General features: G+C 40.3%; 1 protein-coding gene across 5 annotated transcripts in view; it reads right to left on the bottom strand.

Annotated features, from left to right (window-relative positions):
- Nucleotides 1–17,393, bottom strand: part of ARNT2 (aryl hydrocarbon receptor nuclear translocator 2) — a 95,615-nt gene that overhangs the window by 33,864 nt on the left and 44,358 nt on the right. For all 5 annotated transcript variants that reach the window (XM_065733979.1, XM_065733978.1, XM_065733976.1 and 2 more), the window contains 3 exons: nt 5,801–5,903; nt 3,474–3,539; nt 2,948–3,033 (listed from right to left, as the gene is read on the bottom strand). In XM_065733979.1, the coding sequence (XP_065590051.1) occupies nt 2,948–3,033; nt 3,474–3,539; nt 5,801–5,903 (255 nt within the window). The remainder of the gene's footprint in view (nt 1–2,947; nt 3,034–3,473; nt 3,540–5,800; nt 5,904–17,393) is intronic.

Below are 17,393 nucleotides of genomic sequence, written 5' to 3' on the forward strand. Positions count from 1 at the left end.
TTGAGTGAGTCTTGCAGCTCCACATAGGTGAGAAAAAAGGGAAAAACACAGGGTAGGTAACACTAACATTGCTATGGTATTTCTGCGTAAGTACTCATTGTGATACAAAGAGTATGGGGCACACTGACAACAGACAATGCAGTACAGCCCAGAAAGAGAAAATACCAGGTGTTAGGTGTATTTGCTAAGTGTTTCTTACTGCATTCATGGAAGTATGTGTTATGTGTTGTATATCAGTTGCATAACATACATGCCACATTGCATGCTCCGAAAGAACAAGATAAGGAGTTTATACTGGAATGTCTACTTGGCAATTGAAAAATAAATAAAAGCAATCTTTCCCGTGGCTAATTAATAAACCAGCTGAGACATGGCACAAACTCATTTATGCTCAAGAATGTAGAGATGATGCAAAGGCCAAGGCTTGCCACTTGCTACCTGGCTCGAAGAAAAGTAATTTTATTACAGAGTAGGAAAATCTTTAGCAAATTAAATTACTTGTACGGTTATTTCATTTGCTTTGCACATTATTGTTGAATTACTGCTGGAAATAGGAACAAATGTAGTAATGTTGCCACTGCTTTCCCCTAACATGCTGGGGACCAATTCAGCCCTTGGATATTCTCATTCAGCTTCTACAGACAATGGCTATAAGAAAATCACCAACGCAAAATGGGGAAGACTTGTGGGGGTATGAGGTCAAATAAACACTCAGGAAGGATGTCTCAGCTCTGTACTACATGCTCTGAAAAAGACACAAGTGTGACCACGATGAGTAACAATTTGGATGTTAACATAAAAGACCACTGAAATTCCTCATAAGGCTCTTAAAAGCTAAAACATCCTTCAGACTGTGCTATGGTTTGGAGGCATTAACTTTGTGGAGGAGCAGTGGGATATCATAGGGGGGATCACCATGTGACTTTTAGGAGCGCAGTAATAGAAATGGGATGAAATTCAACATTACTAAATGCATAAGCATGCGCTCAGGGACTAATAACAAATTAGAGCAATAGTAATGAGATGAAACTTCACATTATTACTCAAAAGTTTCAAAGCCATTTTTATGAAGACCTTCAGTTGACAAAAAGTGAGCAGAAGATGGTCTGATATATATAAAAGTATCTATGACATATAGACACATTATATATAGGTGGTTTAGGATGCCAACAGGATGCATCATACAAAAGAGAAACAAATTATATCATATTTTTCCTCTCAGGACAGGAAGTACAATTTTCTTTATATACCAGTACAGTATCTCCTGGAACAAGTGTCTACAGTTCTGTTTACCTCCATTTTGAAAAGTGAAGTTAGAAAAGATGGATAAAGGAATGAGAATGCACAGTAAAAGCAGCTATTAGAAGAGGACTGGTTTATCTGGGCAGCATCAAGGCTTATGGGATGATTCCTTTTGGAGTGCCCCAGAACACTGGAGAGACAGAGACACAAGGCAAGAACATTCCTATTTGATTTTATGTGAAGAATGCACTGCCATTATCTTCCTATAAACTAATGAATGCTGAGGATGGAGAGCTTGCTAAGCAAGGGGCAGCAGCACAACTCTGCAGAAGCCAGAATAGAGCATAACAGCACCTACCCCAGGGAGCATCAGGTCTCCAAGGAGCTGATACCATGCAGCAAACTTTCTTTTGAGCTAAGCAAGGGGTTACAACAAATCTAATTTGGCCTGCACCTTTCTGAAGAGGCATCCCAAATATCATCGCTGAATTTCATTATGCTTGGAATTACCAGCAGAAAAAGAACAATCAGATTCATACAGTTTTTGTAGAGCAATTAACACACATTGTTCTGTTTGCTCTTTTGATATTGAAATGAAGTGGAAACATTTTGACTTTTACAGCACACTGAAATACATTAAACCCTATCAGCAACAAGAAAGGAGGTTTTCACTGTACTGCTTCAGATCACGTGATATAAATTAGATCCGCTCTTGGATGCAAAAGTTAAAGAAAACTTCAAAATCTTCAGTTTTGTACTACTGAAAATATGTCTCTCTGTGTGTACTAGTTGGAGACATGAAAAACACTGGTAACTGATTATATAACTCAAAACAGCAATTCAGCAGAAAATAAACACAAGGTTTACACCCATATTCTGATATCTGCACACCAGTGTACAGACACAGCACAAACCACTTTCAGCATTCAAAATTCCTCAATAAATGTGATTTATGATTGTGGTATACAACCGCAAAAGGGCAGGACAACTCAAGGCTTGATTCATGTCAGGTGTTGTTATGTTGAAACAGTCCTCTTCAACTACTGCAAATGCCAAGGTCAGCCAGCCCTGTTCATGATGATGCCTAGATGAGCTCCATTGCTTCCCCTTGGAATTTCTCAAATGCAAATATTCCCAATGCAGTATTGAGTAATAGAAGGTAAACTCCAGTTCAAATAAAAGTATCAAGACTTGTTTTACCAGAAAAACATCCTCAAAACAGAACTAACCACAATGGCTGAACATTCTCCACTAAAACCACTACTCTAAAGTGAAGATCCATGAGACTAAATTGAAATTAGACATTTTCATACATGGACTCATGCAACTTGGTACTTAAAGAAAAAAGCTGCTTTTTCTAGATGTGTCAGTGCTTCGGGTTTACCTTCTACAAATGAGGCCATTTTTATGTTGGCTATCAGACTGAAATCTTTTGGCTTCCGTTGCTGCAATCCTACATTACTTACAATCCTTCTACAGCTCTCTGTGGCAATTAAATTGAGAAGGGTTTCACATAGAAAAACTGGGAGATTCTGAGTGTGTAACAACATCTGATTTCTGGATATGAAATCAAAAGCTTCTCGGATCAGGTAGAAGGAGTTACCCTTACAGAAATTCAGCCTGGTTCTGTACCAGCAAAGGGATCCTGATCCAGATTCCCAAGTCTTTGAAGATGTGCATTATGCTTTGCCCACAAGATACACACCTGCTGGTGGCCAAGCCTTGATGTAACCAGTGCAATGGACAACAGCATACTGTGCTTCACCTTCTTTTACCGGGCCAAGACCATTCCTAAATGAAAAGGAAACAAATATATCATGTTAACTGTCATGCAGAATAGCTTTATGTTTTTATGCTATTATTAGTGATTTACTGATACTTCAAGTTGTGTTAGAAACAGCCTACTGTGAGCCTACAGTGCTGTAATAAAATGCTATTCAAGTCTCACCTCCTTTCCACAATATTTCTCAGAGAAACGTTATGAAGCTTATTTCAGAGATGGAGCAGGTTAAGAGAAATAGTTGAGTGACTTGCTCGTGATTTCTGAAAGACACAGTAACTGTCACAACTGAACTGAGTACCAAGTTCTCCCCGCTGTGTCCCAATGCTACTCTGCACTGTATGCTAATGCATATGTTTGTCCAGGCTGTACTCTGATTGAGCATAACTTTAGGGAAAAAATGAGAGTACTTAAGGCAGTACTTTACTGTCTGTTGCAGTAAATTAACTACCTGTATCTTTTCCTCATGGTGGTTATTCTGTTCAGAGGTAAGTGATCCAGAGGAGCATTTCCACACCTAAAAGTAAAAAAAAAAAAAAAAAAAAAAAGGGTTTGAAAGAGCTCAAAAATGAATATAAATAGCCGAGATGAAAATGCATTTTAAGATCTTTTCTGGTATATATAAGCTGACAATTACGGACATTTAGCTCTGACAGGAAGCCCCAGATACATGTTTTCTCAGAACTTGCTGGTTTCACAGCCCAAGCTTTTTGGGTGCCATACAAATATTTCTTGATTTTATGAAGAACAATAGATTAAGATTCCCTCTCAACTCTCTGAATCTAAGGGCTATTTGAAATAGAAATTCCAAGAGTGGCTAAAGAATGGATATATTTCCAGATACCATAAAACGGGGTGAAAGCAAGACAGGAATGTAAGTCAGGCCTCCACATACCCACACAAATTAATCTCATTGTACCAGTAGTTTCCCTGGCCAGAGCGTTACAACTGCTACACACTAGCTATAATTTTAGACAGTACTCTGATCTTTGCCAGAACGGACATTTGTTCTTGTGTATTTTGTGGTATTTCTAACTATGCCTAACAGCATAATTTTACAATCCATTTGAAGCTCAGTAAATAGCCTGAAAGATGAAAACAGTTCATTTTTGGTTGACATAAAGAACAATAGCAATAAAAGAAGTCATAACAAGGAAAGTTCACATTATTTGACAATTATTTCTCCAACAAGTTTTTTTTTGTTTGTTTCTGTTTTAAGCTTTTAGTTTTATGTTTACCAGTCACTGCCAATGAGAAAGAATGAATAATTAAAGTAAGATTCAGAATTTAAAAACAATGGGGATACTGGAATGTCTAAAATTACCCTCACACACTGGACTTTCCAGAACCAGAGTGTTAAGAAATAACTGCAGTTTTAATTGTTGTTTTAATTGTTGTTTTAAAAGCTGGGGAACAACAGTAAACAGGACACTTGACCCAGCTTTCTTTGCTGTCTCCTTGTTAGAGAAGAAAAGATGCTTACTAAACAGCAAATCTCAGGCTTAATGACTCTAAAGAAATCTTTGTCTGAAGCCACCATATTTTGTTTCTCAATGAGCTATAGTAGAAAAAAACCACCATTAGCATCATGTGTGAGGATACGTGCACAACACTGGATTCAGAATTTCAGAATCACGTACAGCTGCTACTCCTGCACATTATAACCTCATGCACTGCACAGCACTAGGAAAAGAAGCTGGTGTGAGAATCGGTCTCTACATTGCTGCCCTTTCACCTTGACATGTTCTCCTTTGAAATACATGGTTCTTACTGCATCCTCCAGCACTCATTTATGGCTCAAAATCATTGCCACTGGCCTGCATATATCACTATAAAGTGTAAAGCATAGGGATCCTTTGCACAGATCAAGGACAGCTAATATAAGAGGAGATACAGTTTTGAAATCTTATCCTGAAGGTGTGAAGTATATAAACCCTTTTCAAATGCCATATACTCAGCCTCTTTGCATGATGCACAGAACATCCACCACTATTAGCAGACGCATACATCTGTTGGAATGTGTCAAATATTTTGGTTTGTGTGCCTCATTCCACAACAAATTTTGCACCATTTGTTCTCATCTATATTGGATATAGGCTGTATATGCAATTATGTACTTTCCCCCTCTAACCACACGGGGTTATCCTGTTTGCACAGAAAAAGTCAGAGCCATTGGGCAGGCAGACCTCTCAGGAATCCCAGGCAACACGGGAGAAGGTGGAAAATTGCAAAATAAGAACCCTTCAACAATTACTCATGTATCTAGAATCAACTAGCTGACATCCAGTTAATTCATACCAGGCTTAGGTTAATTTTTCCATAGTTGGCAAATTTGCAGCTGAATTCCTGTTTGTCTTCAAAATTCTTTTAATATTATTGGTTTGTTGGAAAAAAAAATCCAACACACAGAGTTGGGCTTTCATTATGGTTGCAAAAGCTCTGATCTCAAAGTATAGATAGAAATACTCTGATCAGAACAGACAACTGCTTTCATGCCAGAGATGAAGTTGTCACAAGGATCTCTGGGGAAAGCATACAACATCCCACATTGAAAAAAAATTAATAACTGCAACACAAATGAGGTATTGCTTTGACAGTAATCATAAAGGAAAACAAGTTTCAGTTTTACTACAGTTACAACAGCAAGAATTCTGGAAATGCTTAATGGGAGCGTGTCACTACAGCTGCAGTCTTCAAACACGGTCAGAAAAGCATAACAAAATATGTGAAGTCTGTAATCTGAGCATATCACAACAGGAATACCAGGTAGATACATACCTCATTCTGCAAATGAAGGAGCGTCTTGATCCCATGCACATTCTCATTGAGGACTGCTGACCCTCTTTCTTTACTGTTCCAGTCTTCAAGTCCAAGATTCGTCCTAGAAAAGACAGGAAAAGGAAGTGATGCTTAGTACATAAAGTTAAACCCGTTTATGACAAAAGAAAATGACAATACACTCATAAACTTAATGCCATTAGCCTACTCAGGTGGAAAAAAAATACTGTAGTGAAAAGCTTGTTGCTTGTCTCACATCTGTTATGTGCTGGCTAAACCAATGGTCTCAGTGAAGCTGAGTCATACATATATGTATTTTTTTCAACTAGTCCAAGATCAACTGTTAAATGTCTGGAGACAAAGAAGATGACAACAGCAAGAATAGCTTTTTGACTTGATCTGCTTTCTCCAGTCCTTCCCAGAACTGCAGATAAAGCAGCATGCACCATTTCCCTGGCAGCTGCTTCTTTTTCCTTGTGCTCTTCTCTATATCCAGAGCACCATTGTAGCAACAGCTCAGAGATGCAGGGCATGAGAAATACATAAGATCAAGGCTTTCCCCTCAGGGACAGACACAGCAATAAGAAGAGGACAGATGGGGGCAGAGCTGGGCTGATGCTCCTACAGTAACGTAGGGGAGGTCTTTAGAAAAGCAAAACCACAGGTAGCAGAACAGTAGCATGACTTAATCTTTGCACTCTCCTGACAAAGCAGAAGGCAGTGATTTCTACAGAAAGCTTTAGATCAGCAGCAGGAGTGTCTGAGTATCACCTGGCATCCTACTGCATGCCACTAAAGAGTTGACAGGACTGAGTTCTGCAACTACAACTCAGTTATCAACAGATAAATACATAACCTTACATGGTACTAACATGGATTAGAAAATAAACACTGGTCCAGTTCCACAATGCCTCAGGGCTGGAAAAAGCCACAACAGTGACAGCAGGCAAGAGAAATGCACTGAAACAGCTTCTAGACAGCTAAATAATGGCTACCAGCTTTAAAGCCTTTACTATGATAGAACAGTAGCCAAACTTATAGCAAGATATCCTACTCTGCACTAAATTAGTGAAATCATACAGAATACAGTCAAAACCTTCCTCATCAGATTTCCTTAGAAGCCTCTGTCCAAAAATTTGGTTCTGAAATAATTCCACTGCCAACCACATCCATTGCAGAATTATTTTAACTGAGTGTTTTACCTCCATCCAAGAATAGGAAAGAAGACACTGCAAAGCAGCTTAAAGATTAGTATACATGCTGTCTATATGAGCATGCAAGCCAAGGCAAACCACTAGAAGTGTTTTTCTCATTAAACACATTAACTTTCTGATATGCATAAACAGAAGATCTGCTTTCTGTGCACTTTGTTTTTACGTCATGCTACAACAAATTCTTAACTGGACACTAATAATCAAAAAGGAGTAATGTAAAAGTAACCCAAACAGTTAATGACAAAAAATGATGTATTACCAAAAACATCTACAAATACATCTCAGAACTATGCAGCTGCTAAGCTTAGAACTGCTGACATGAATTGCTTTGGCAAGCCTGCAGCCCCCAACAAGAAGATCATAGTTTTTAAACTTGACTTTGTTTGGCAATGTCTTAGAAATGTGTACCAGATAACAAATAGTGGTCTAAATTTTACACTGGCTTACAGAATCACTGCAGGGGATGGTGGGGGTGAGGGCACGACACTGAGAAGTGTTTGGTACATAGGTATGACACAGCTATCTCAGCAGCTTGTTTCAATAGTCTGCCATGTGTCCTGCAGCAATACACAGCCAACTGGCATAGTGACACAAGTTAACGCTCACATTCTCTTAAAAATGTGGAGGATTGTAGCTGAATGGACGACGGACAATGCTTTTGTTTCAGCTCAAAGCAGCCTGCATTCCTGAGAGAAAAGGCATCTCCTAAGAATGCTGTTACACAGCTCTCAGCTCCGGCAGAGCTTCAAGTTATCAGTATCAAGGACATCAGGTGTGAAGAGCATAGCCGGGAGAGGAAACAGAGCAATAACTTGCTTTGAGTATGTAACCAGCACGGCTACATACCACAGGTAAATGCTGCTTTGGGAAAAAGGCACACTCTCTCCTACACCTAACACTCTCTCTGCCTGTCCACAGCACCACACACACACCAACCACTGTTAAGAACCTTCCCTGCTGGCAGAACTCTGCGCTCGACAATGACAGTTTTGACACAGCATCATCCTTCCTCAGTTTAACTTCATGCAAACTGCTCTAAAAGCCTATCTGCACTTCCAGAGCACGACTGACAGCATGTAGCTTTTACCAGACAATTCTGAAGACATGCAGGCGGATAACGGTGAAGTCAGGACAAGTTGGAGCTGTACCAAAATATATGTGACAACTTCTTACTGCTGTGGAAGTCTGCAGCTGCAACAACACAACACAGCCTTGTCTCAAGGCACAGCCATGTCTTCTCTCAGGGCTCCTCTGCCAGTCCACACCTGACTCTGAGAAGAGGACCCCACTTTTGCCAGCATGGAGTTAGAAAATCACCTTCTACCTGCTTCAGTATCACCCACTCATGGCAGCTGCTCACCTGATGGATCTCAGTGGGTCCCACACCAACAACTTCATTCCACATACACAGCTTGCTCAAGGAGATGGTACTCTGCAATGATAGCTCTGTCACAGGGCCACAAAATATTCCAATCTGTGTGCTCCTGATCTTCTACACTACTGTTGCCTCCTTGGTGATAAATACTCACTTAGGTTTCTCCACAGGACACCTGCACAAAGTACATCTGATATAAAAGTTGATAATTATAGTCTTGTAAGAAATATTCCAGGATGCTCTGACATCTACCTCTAACTGAACAGTGCACATGTGCACTTTTCCCCCCTTCTTCTAGTTTAAGTGGAGTAATTTTAAAAGGGAAATGCAATTCACTGCCACCCGCAGCTGAATCCCCAGTGAGCTCCACATAAATGGGTAATTGCATGTAGTTCTCCTTCACATTAAACTTCTCCCCTCTCCAGCTTCAACGACAACTCTCAGGCACAGCAAGCATAGGATGAGTGTCTGACACTGCCATCTTATTACTATTTGCAGCAGCTGCACAATTTAGAGAAAACCAGAGCTTATTCTGCTGCAAAACCAAAAGCAAATAAATGACCACAAGCTTATAAAACCAACACATAATTCACTGCAGTTAGTCTGGTCATAATTGACAATTTATTGAAATTATCCATTAGAGACCACACTCAGATGGCAGTACTGCCTAAACCTGTAATGCTCCAGTTGTCTTCTGAGCAAGAACGCAACACACAATCCAGGAAGCTGAAGTCCTCTGCCACAGCAGGAAAGGGCTCTAAGTGTGGGCAACATAGTTGAGGATGATGCACAAAAGATTAATTATTTGGGTAAAATTAGAGAAGTCAAGTAAAGCTCTTCCTGCTGGAGACAACTGCTAGCAACCAATTCAACCAGGGAGGGTATAGGCCCAGAACATTCCCTTTATGTTACATCGTGGTGTGTTTTCAAAGATGTTCTAAAAACTGTCAAGATGACAAATGTTCAAACTGCTAGTAATAACCCCCTTGTATGTGCAAATAGTCAACAGATTATACAAGTATATTCCTCTTTTTGGACCTCCAGTTGCTACTGAGAATGTTCAAATATCTTTTCTGTGCTTGCAATGGTTGAGATGAACTAAAGCCAAGGACTGGTCTGGGCCTGCTAGATTTCATGGGGTTTCAAATCTGGGAGTCTGGCTCAAATCCACTTTTGTACAATCGCACCAGCCTGCTAGAAAATTTGTTCCTTCATGTATAAGCACTACATGCTAGGCTTTATAGCCTGATTATCAAACACAATCTGTTCTTTATTAGTCTTTCAGTTCTTTTTTTGGTGGAGTCAAAGCTCCATAGACATCTACACCTAATTCTATCACAAACGCTTTCCCTGCTGGATTTCTAGTTCCTAAGAATCCCACAGCCTGTAATTAGAAAGAAAGGCCTGTTATGTGAGAGTATTCTTCTGCAAATGAGTTCTGTGCAAGTAGCTCTGTAAAAGTCTGTCTTAAAAACAATTGTATGGTATCCAGCCCCAGGACTGGAGTTCACAGTATGGAAATATCCCTCTTTTGTAACAAAAAAGCTACTAGCATTTAGTTTCAAATATTTTGGCATCATGCACCCACACAAAAAAACAACTGTCTGTAAAGTTCTCGGTACAATTTTTCATCTTCCTCTAACCCATGAGAGTAGATGGACTGATGTCTTGCACAGAATCTCAGAGTTAGTAAGGAAAAAAATCTAAATTAATAAAAGGAGCCTCACCTTTCTCTCAATACAATAATCTTCAGCAACCCAGCAAAATCATGCTGTACAGGATAGTATCCAACTTGCTCTTTGCAAGACAAAGACATTTCATAACTATTCTCTGCCACTGGATTGTCTACATACCTCTTTCCAGGCAAAATAAAATGAGGATAAACTAAGTTTGGTTTGGACAAAGTAACAAAAGATACCTTTGTGCTTATCAAAAATACTCCACAGGCTCCTCAGGGAAGACAAACAGAACACAGGAATGCTGCACCAAAAAAATCCTTATGAAAACTAAAAACATCTTTGTCTTACTACAAAAACAGAAAAAGCAAGACAGGGGACACAGGAAAACAAGAGGAAATAATTAAAAATAAAAGAAAACTCATGGTCAAAGTACTGAGGCTTCTGAATACAGATCCAAATGTAAGCTGAAATGCTAGAAAACAAAAGACTTATTCTGTGTAGATGCTGTCTATCAGTACGTGAAGATTTCAGAAAGTAGAAGGGATGTGTTCTTGACTAAAGCTACAGCTGCCAGCCCTTCATACCAAAGCCCAGCCTTGCAAACAAACAGATACAAGACACTGGCCACTGCTTTGGACAAACAATAAAGGTCCAGAAGACCAACTCCTTCTCCTCTCTGTTATCAGTTTGCGTATATTCACCAACTACTGCTGAACACTCAGCTTCACACCAAGTGAGGTACCAGCTGGCAGAACTCTTCCTGAAAACAACAGATGCATTATGAATATATAAACAAAACATTTTCAATAAGAAGCTGAGACAGCCTAAAATTGATCTATTTATATTACATTACTCTTGGTAAGCTCATGAGCAACCTAATTATTCTGTATTAATTCAACAATTAAAAGAAATTAAACTTTAAGAATTTACGTCATTATAATGACAAGGGAGATAGAACCGTATCTCATATTTAATGCATCTCAGCAAGCATTTTAAGCTCTATTAAGTTTAATAAATAAGCTTCTACCTTGTGGATCTCAACAACAACAACAAAAAAAAAGCATAGATGACCTAAGAATATGTTAGAATCAAAACTGTCTCTCCCTCCAGGGAATCACGTTCATAAAAAACAGAAGTGGCTCACAATATACAAATAAAACAACAAACTCAGATTGAGAGGAAGTGTCACAGCTCAGAAATTCACTGCTGGTCACCCAAGTACCTTCCAACAAGGGAGCATCCCTGCAGCAGCTCAACACAGACAGGCACAACGCTTACAGTATTCTTCTCACTCACATCAGAAGCTGTAGCACAGATCTCTCAGGCAGTGTCTGCTAATCTGGTGTTTATTTTAACACTACTACTCCATATTCGCTGAAAAAATTAACCGCCTTTTAAACCTGTGACAAAAACACCAGTTCTTCACAGCTTTTAAAATACACAGAGAAGCCACAAAGAATGCATGGTTCTAGAAGAAAGAGCTTGCTGAGGTTGTTCTTACAAAACATTTGCTAACTCGTGATGCTTTACTCATTCACTGAAACGCCCTGCCACAAACAACCCCCGTGTGCAGGCAGAGCCAGTCCCTAGCACGCTCACTTTCCCCTGAATCAGATGCAGCACGGCCACGTGGAACTGCTGCCAGGATTGTAAAGACAAAGAACAAATGGGTTCATAGCACACTGGAGGCTCCTCTTTTTCATACTTCAGATTTATGCACTGTAAATACCAGAGTGTGCACACAATTAAATTCACACACACAAAGGAGGTGAGGGTCTGGGTGGAGCCTTTGGATTCTGCCCAGGTGCCTGGCAATGCAGCCCCTGCGCACATCCCAGCCTTGCTTCCCTGCTGGTCTGACTGCAGAGGTGTTGGGAACTGACCACAGGAGACCTCAGCCCACCTGCACAGCTACATGCACTACTGTTACCTCTCTCTTTTCTTCTGAATGGTGCTTCCTGCCCTGATGCAACCTCTCCTGGGATCTCCAGGCATCCAACAGGCCCAATGCAAAGCAGCTTTAATCCTCAGCCTTTACTGAAAAGGAATATGACAGCAGTGGGCAGAGGAAGGGATGGAGGTAACACGTTGGTTCCAGCGCCTCTTCATGTCTCCAGTAGGACTTGGAGGGCTGGAGGTAGCACTTAGGTGGAGCAGGGCATGAAGAAGGCATAGCAGAGCAAGGAGCGTGGAACAAAAGTGAGCTGGGCAAACCCGAATGAGGCACAACCACCACTCCAGTGTTTCTAGCACTTGAACATTTTCAGGTACGCAGAAAAGGTGTGTGGGGATGTAGAGGAACAAGCTGTCTTTCCTGACATTGTCCCACTTGCCCTTTAACACAGAAAATAAGGCATATTTGAGATGGTGTGTAGGCATTTGGATGAGGTGTGGCTCAACAGAGCTACGTGGGCATGCCTGCAGAGTGGCCATGCCATGCAAAATAACCACAGACATCTAGAAGAACAGAGCCACAGGGATGCTGATATACCAACACCCCTTGAGAACACCACACAAGTGATAAATCAACCAGCCTTACACAGTCTGGAGCAAAGTCAGGGACCACATAGGGCTTCCCAGCTGTCATTATCCTGCACTTGCATCAACCAAGCGGCCTGTGGGATGGCAAGATTAAAATGCACTTACACTTGCTCCAAAGATGACAGTGCCTTCCACACTGTTGTTAGGAGGATGCTTTAGCTATCACAGGCATGGGGCTTCACTGTTCTCACAGGTGCAGCAGGGAAGCAGCATTAGATCCCACTACATTATAAAGCATCACTAATACTCCAAATAAATACGTCGATATATCGAATGAATAACTGGCTGTGAGCATGTATTTCTTGCTAGCAGTCATTAAAGTAAGATCCATGCTTTTATGCTTTTATTCCTATTAAAGATGAGAAAAACTGAAGTGCAAGTGAACATTTCCACTCACTTGCAGTCAGCCAGCAGCAGGAGGTGCAGGGCCCAAGCTCACATAAGCAATATGAGTTCTCAACACACTGTAGCTGTAGGTAATAATTCTCAATAACATAATCTACAGCGATTCTCAGAAATTCCATATAATCTCACAATGACTACACACTTATCATGGCATAATCAGCTTAAACAAGAAATATACATGATCATACTTCTGAGAGAAGACTACAGGCTGGGTGACCAATTTATGTGGCTTTATATCCAGTGATAACCTCTTCGTGTAGCAGTATAGAATTTGAAATGGATTACCCAAATAAGGAAAATACACTTCACTTAAATCGAATACTCCAAGTTCATGATGCTATTTAGAAGCAGGAAATGCTCTCCATTGCTCGATTTCCCCCCTGCACTCATGAAAAAATTCCTGAACTACCTATTCCTTAATGATGGATAATGTTCCACTTATATTTATAAACCATCAAAGCTCATTTTTCTCACTGGCCTCACTTCTCAGGAGGGCTATTTGAGCCTCTCTAGCAGTATTAAGGTTTACATCATCTAATTGCTAAAGGCGTTGTATAAGCATTAGAGTCAAGTTATGACATTCTTACAATAGAATGAAGAACAGATCCAATCAGCAGCAATCAAAGTTAAAGAAAAAAAAAGTAATAGTAGTAATGCAATTGAAATGTAGCTATTTTTAAAAATCCATCTGTCTCCTGCTTACCAACTGGAGACACAGACCAGTCCAAAAGAAACTGAAAAGCCTTCTCCCTGCCCCCCATCCTTGTTTTTTAATAAGAAACCCCTCACATTACATAGCTGTTTGTCTAATACAACTTGTTCTAATAAATGCTCATGAGGCCAAAAAGTCTCTGCTGTGCCTGCCTTCATGTTTGACTAACCAGTCTGCATCACGTAATTCTCCACAGTGTTGGGCAAATATGCATCTTTTTAATCAAACTATGTGGACTTTTGAGCCAGGCTGTTGAATTAATTTTAAGAGACTATTTGAAGGGATAGTGTTAGAGATCACATGCAAGTTTCTCTGCTGATGGACCTGGAAAAACTGGAGAAAAAAAACAAGGTAATAATTCAAAGCACATGTTGAAAGTTAAGTTATAACATAAGAAGTGCAAAAACATTTTAATGACTAAGTGCATCTGGAACTCTCAACAACAGTTATCTTATGTATGGGAAACATTCAGCATGCTAAATTGAATGGCTTCTGCAAGGCCATACAGATGTGTGAGCTGTCTCTACACACCTCTATTTCCAGTAGCCTCCCTGTAAAATGGGATGGTGATTCTCCGATTTTCATCCTTGTACTGTCTTTTTAAACTGGCTTAGCAGATTCCTTATGTTGTTATAGGGTTGGGAAAAGTCTTACACAGCTGTGCTCTGATCTTTGCAAAAACTTTTAAACAAACAAGTCATCACCAAGCTCATGGCTCCACGAGCTGGGCAGCTGCAGCAGCACATCTTTGGCAACTATCAGCTATATTTGAAGGAGATGGACAAAGTCTTCATGCTTAGGTCTGCCAGTGACCCAAGATACAAAGCTCCTTAAAAGACAGAGCAGACTTTCTACAGATAGAATCTAAAGCCCCAGAACCAGTTCTCCAAAGCACCATTAGCAGAGGCATCCAAACTAACTCTAAAAATGTAATTTATTCTTTTACCATTCACAGCTGCACAATAAATAAATACATAAAGCTTGTAAGTAGCTTTTAAATTAAACAATTTGTCTCACTCGAATGCTCAGCAGAAAGCTCTACTGAATTACACTTTTCCAAAAAAGCTTCAGCTTCTTGCATTCTGAATGACTTGTACTTCATTATCAAATAACTGGAATATATGCTGCATTAGTGAAAATTAGTATCATCTAGCTCTAAAATTCAGCTATGGGTGGTTCCACAGGTCAGCGCCATATGATGGAAAAGTCCATTAGAGGAAAGAAATGATGAAAGCTGGGTGACTTTGTGAGATATCTGCTGTGGATGGAACTAAATTTGAACAAAAATAGGAAAGAGAGCAGGAGGAAAACAAAAGGCAAAGGGAAGCTGTAGGGTATTCCTTCAGTTCAATTAAAATAAGATTTGGCAAAACATTATTACAGGTTTTCTCTTTTTGAAAATTCAGGACATGAATTACATGAGCTTCCATGCTATGAAAACAGAATGAAGAGTGTGTTCAGTGACCTAAGTTCAGATCTAAGACATTACAGTAAAACAGACCATAGGGCCATGGAATCATGGAATCATTAAGGTTGGAAAAGACCACTAAGATCACCCAGTCCAACTGCCAAACCATCCCCACCATGCCCATTAAACTATGTCCCTCAGAGCCACATCTCCACTGTTTCTGAATACTTTCAGGGACAGTGACATCACTGCCTCCCCAGGAATCAAACCTCAGGAACCTGCCCAGTGGGCCAAGTCACTGTGCTGGCTGTGTGCCGACATACAGAAGAATTTCCCTCCCCGTGGCAGGAAAGTGAAGAGCAAGCAGTGCCATGGTCCCAGCAAGCTGGTGGGAAAGGGAAAAGAACATGGAAGTCTGACCACCGCTGTGCCTTTGCTATGAAGTAGGAGAGCTTGAGGTAAGAGAGAAGGATGTCAGCAGCATGGGTAAGGTGGTTACTCTCTCCTTAAAGCTTGGAGTGGAAGATTCCCTTCAGGCACCGCTTTTCTCTAGACTGTTGCTAGGACTCATCACAAGATAATAAAATACTGTAGCACAGTGTGTTAGCTTAATTGAGTCAGCACAGCAGCCATATTAGGCTGAAGGAAAAGCCAATTCTCCACAGGGCAGATGTTAAGGTGTACCATACTCTTCCAGTGTGCGGGAACTTTCCACTGAGGCATCCCAGATTTACAGTGGGCTGCAAGCAGGGCCAGGGCCAAAAGGCTGCAAGATGCAAACTCAGATTGGCCTTAGTGGCAATGTGCTAACCAAAGAAGTTGATCATTTTGGAGAGATATTTGTAAAACACTTGCTTCTTTTAAAAGGAGAAAAATCGCAAACTCCGTATGTTTCATCATGTATGAATGCAGCATAACAAAACAGAGCAGGCTGAATAAATATTTGAACATTCAAAAAGAAATCAAAAACCTTAAAACCCAGCAACTGAAAATGATCCAGTCAAACATCTGTGATAACACACCAAAGTACATGGCAGTCTTCAAGTGAGAAAGTCATGGTGAGGACTAAAGAGAAATAAAAACCACAAAACCCACTTGCACATGCATGCCCAAGCACCTGAAAATCCACCCCAAAAGTATTTCCTAACACTATTCAGGTGTAATAAGTCTCTCCGAGTACTAGTCCAAAGCTGCTTCCCTATTTGTATTGTAAAAACATGTACTAACCACTTTAAACAACCATTAAAATTAGCAAAGTTGTTTTAAAAATCCAATTTATTATCACCAGCCTTCCTTCCTGCACTATCCACCCAATCTGAGTGCCTCAGCAGCAGGGACACCACTGGGTCACTGTGTTTGTGTAGGAGCTGCTTTATAAACTGCTTCATGCATAGCTGGCTTCCCCCAACGGTTGGGATTTTTTTCTTCCCCCCAGAAACAGCCCTAGAGACCAAAGCAAAACAAAATTGTCTTGGAATAAGTTACTGAGATTAAATGTACCATACATTTTAAATATGATCATATGAAAGTATTTTTGAGAGATGATTCGGTTCTTCTACTTCTGTGGTATTGTCTACTGTGTCAAAGGGTAGGAATGGCCATCAGAGTCTTATTTTTCTCACATAATCAACAAAAAAAAAATTCCAGACTGCTTTATCTTTGTAAGATCACACAACCACAGGCACTGATCACAGCCACAAACGAATGAAGGATTTGTTCCATTCACTTCACATGAAAAACAGGGTGATCCACTGGAAACACTGAGTTTCATACAACTAACGTTATACGTGGGATGTTTAAAACTTTGTCTTCCTTCTGGATCCCAGTGCGTTCACAGGTTCAGACAAACCTCATTTACCTACTGAGCTGGCAAACTGCAGTAGATCAAATCAAACATCAACAGAACAGAAGCTGGAAATACAGCAAGAGGCACTAAGCATCACTTCTAGCCACATCAGTGGATATTCAAGATGTACGTGCCATACAGGTACAGTGTACTTGTTTACTGCTCCTAAGGATCTGCAGTACTAACTTACTTGCCTGCTAACAGAATGGGAATGCAGGAAGCAAACACTCATTTCCTTCATCCCATACATAAAAATCAGATTAACTAAAGACTAAAGCACAAAATCCACTCATTCCTGTGCATGACACTGCCCAAGTTCCAATGCCATCACTGGCTGGCACTTTGACCTTCTTGCTACCTGAACAAACAGTCCACAAAGTTGTGAGCAGATTTTTTTGTGTGGAAAAATGGCA

This window comes from Cyrtonyx montezumae, unplaced genomic scaffold, assembly GCF_038088225.1.
Source record: "Cyrtonyx montezumae isolate F1298 unplaced genomic scaffold, pur_monq_1.0 scaffold_17, whole genome shotgun sequence".
NCBI lineage: Eukaryota > Metazoa > Chordata > Aves > Galliformes > Odontophoridae > Cyrtonyx > Cyrtonyx montezumae.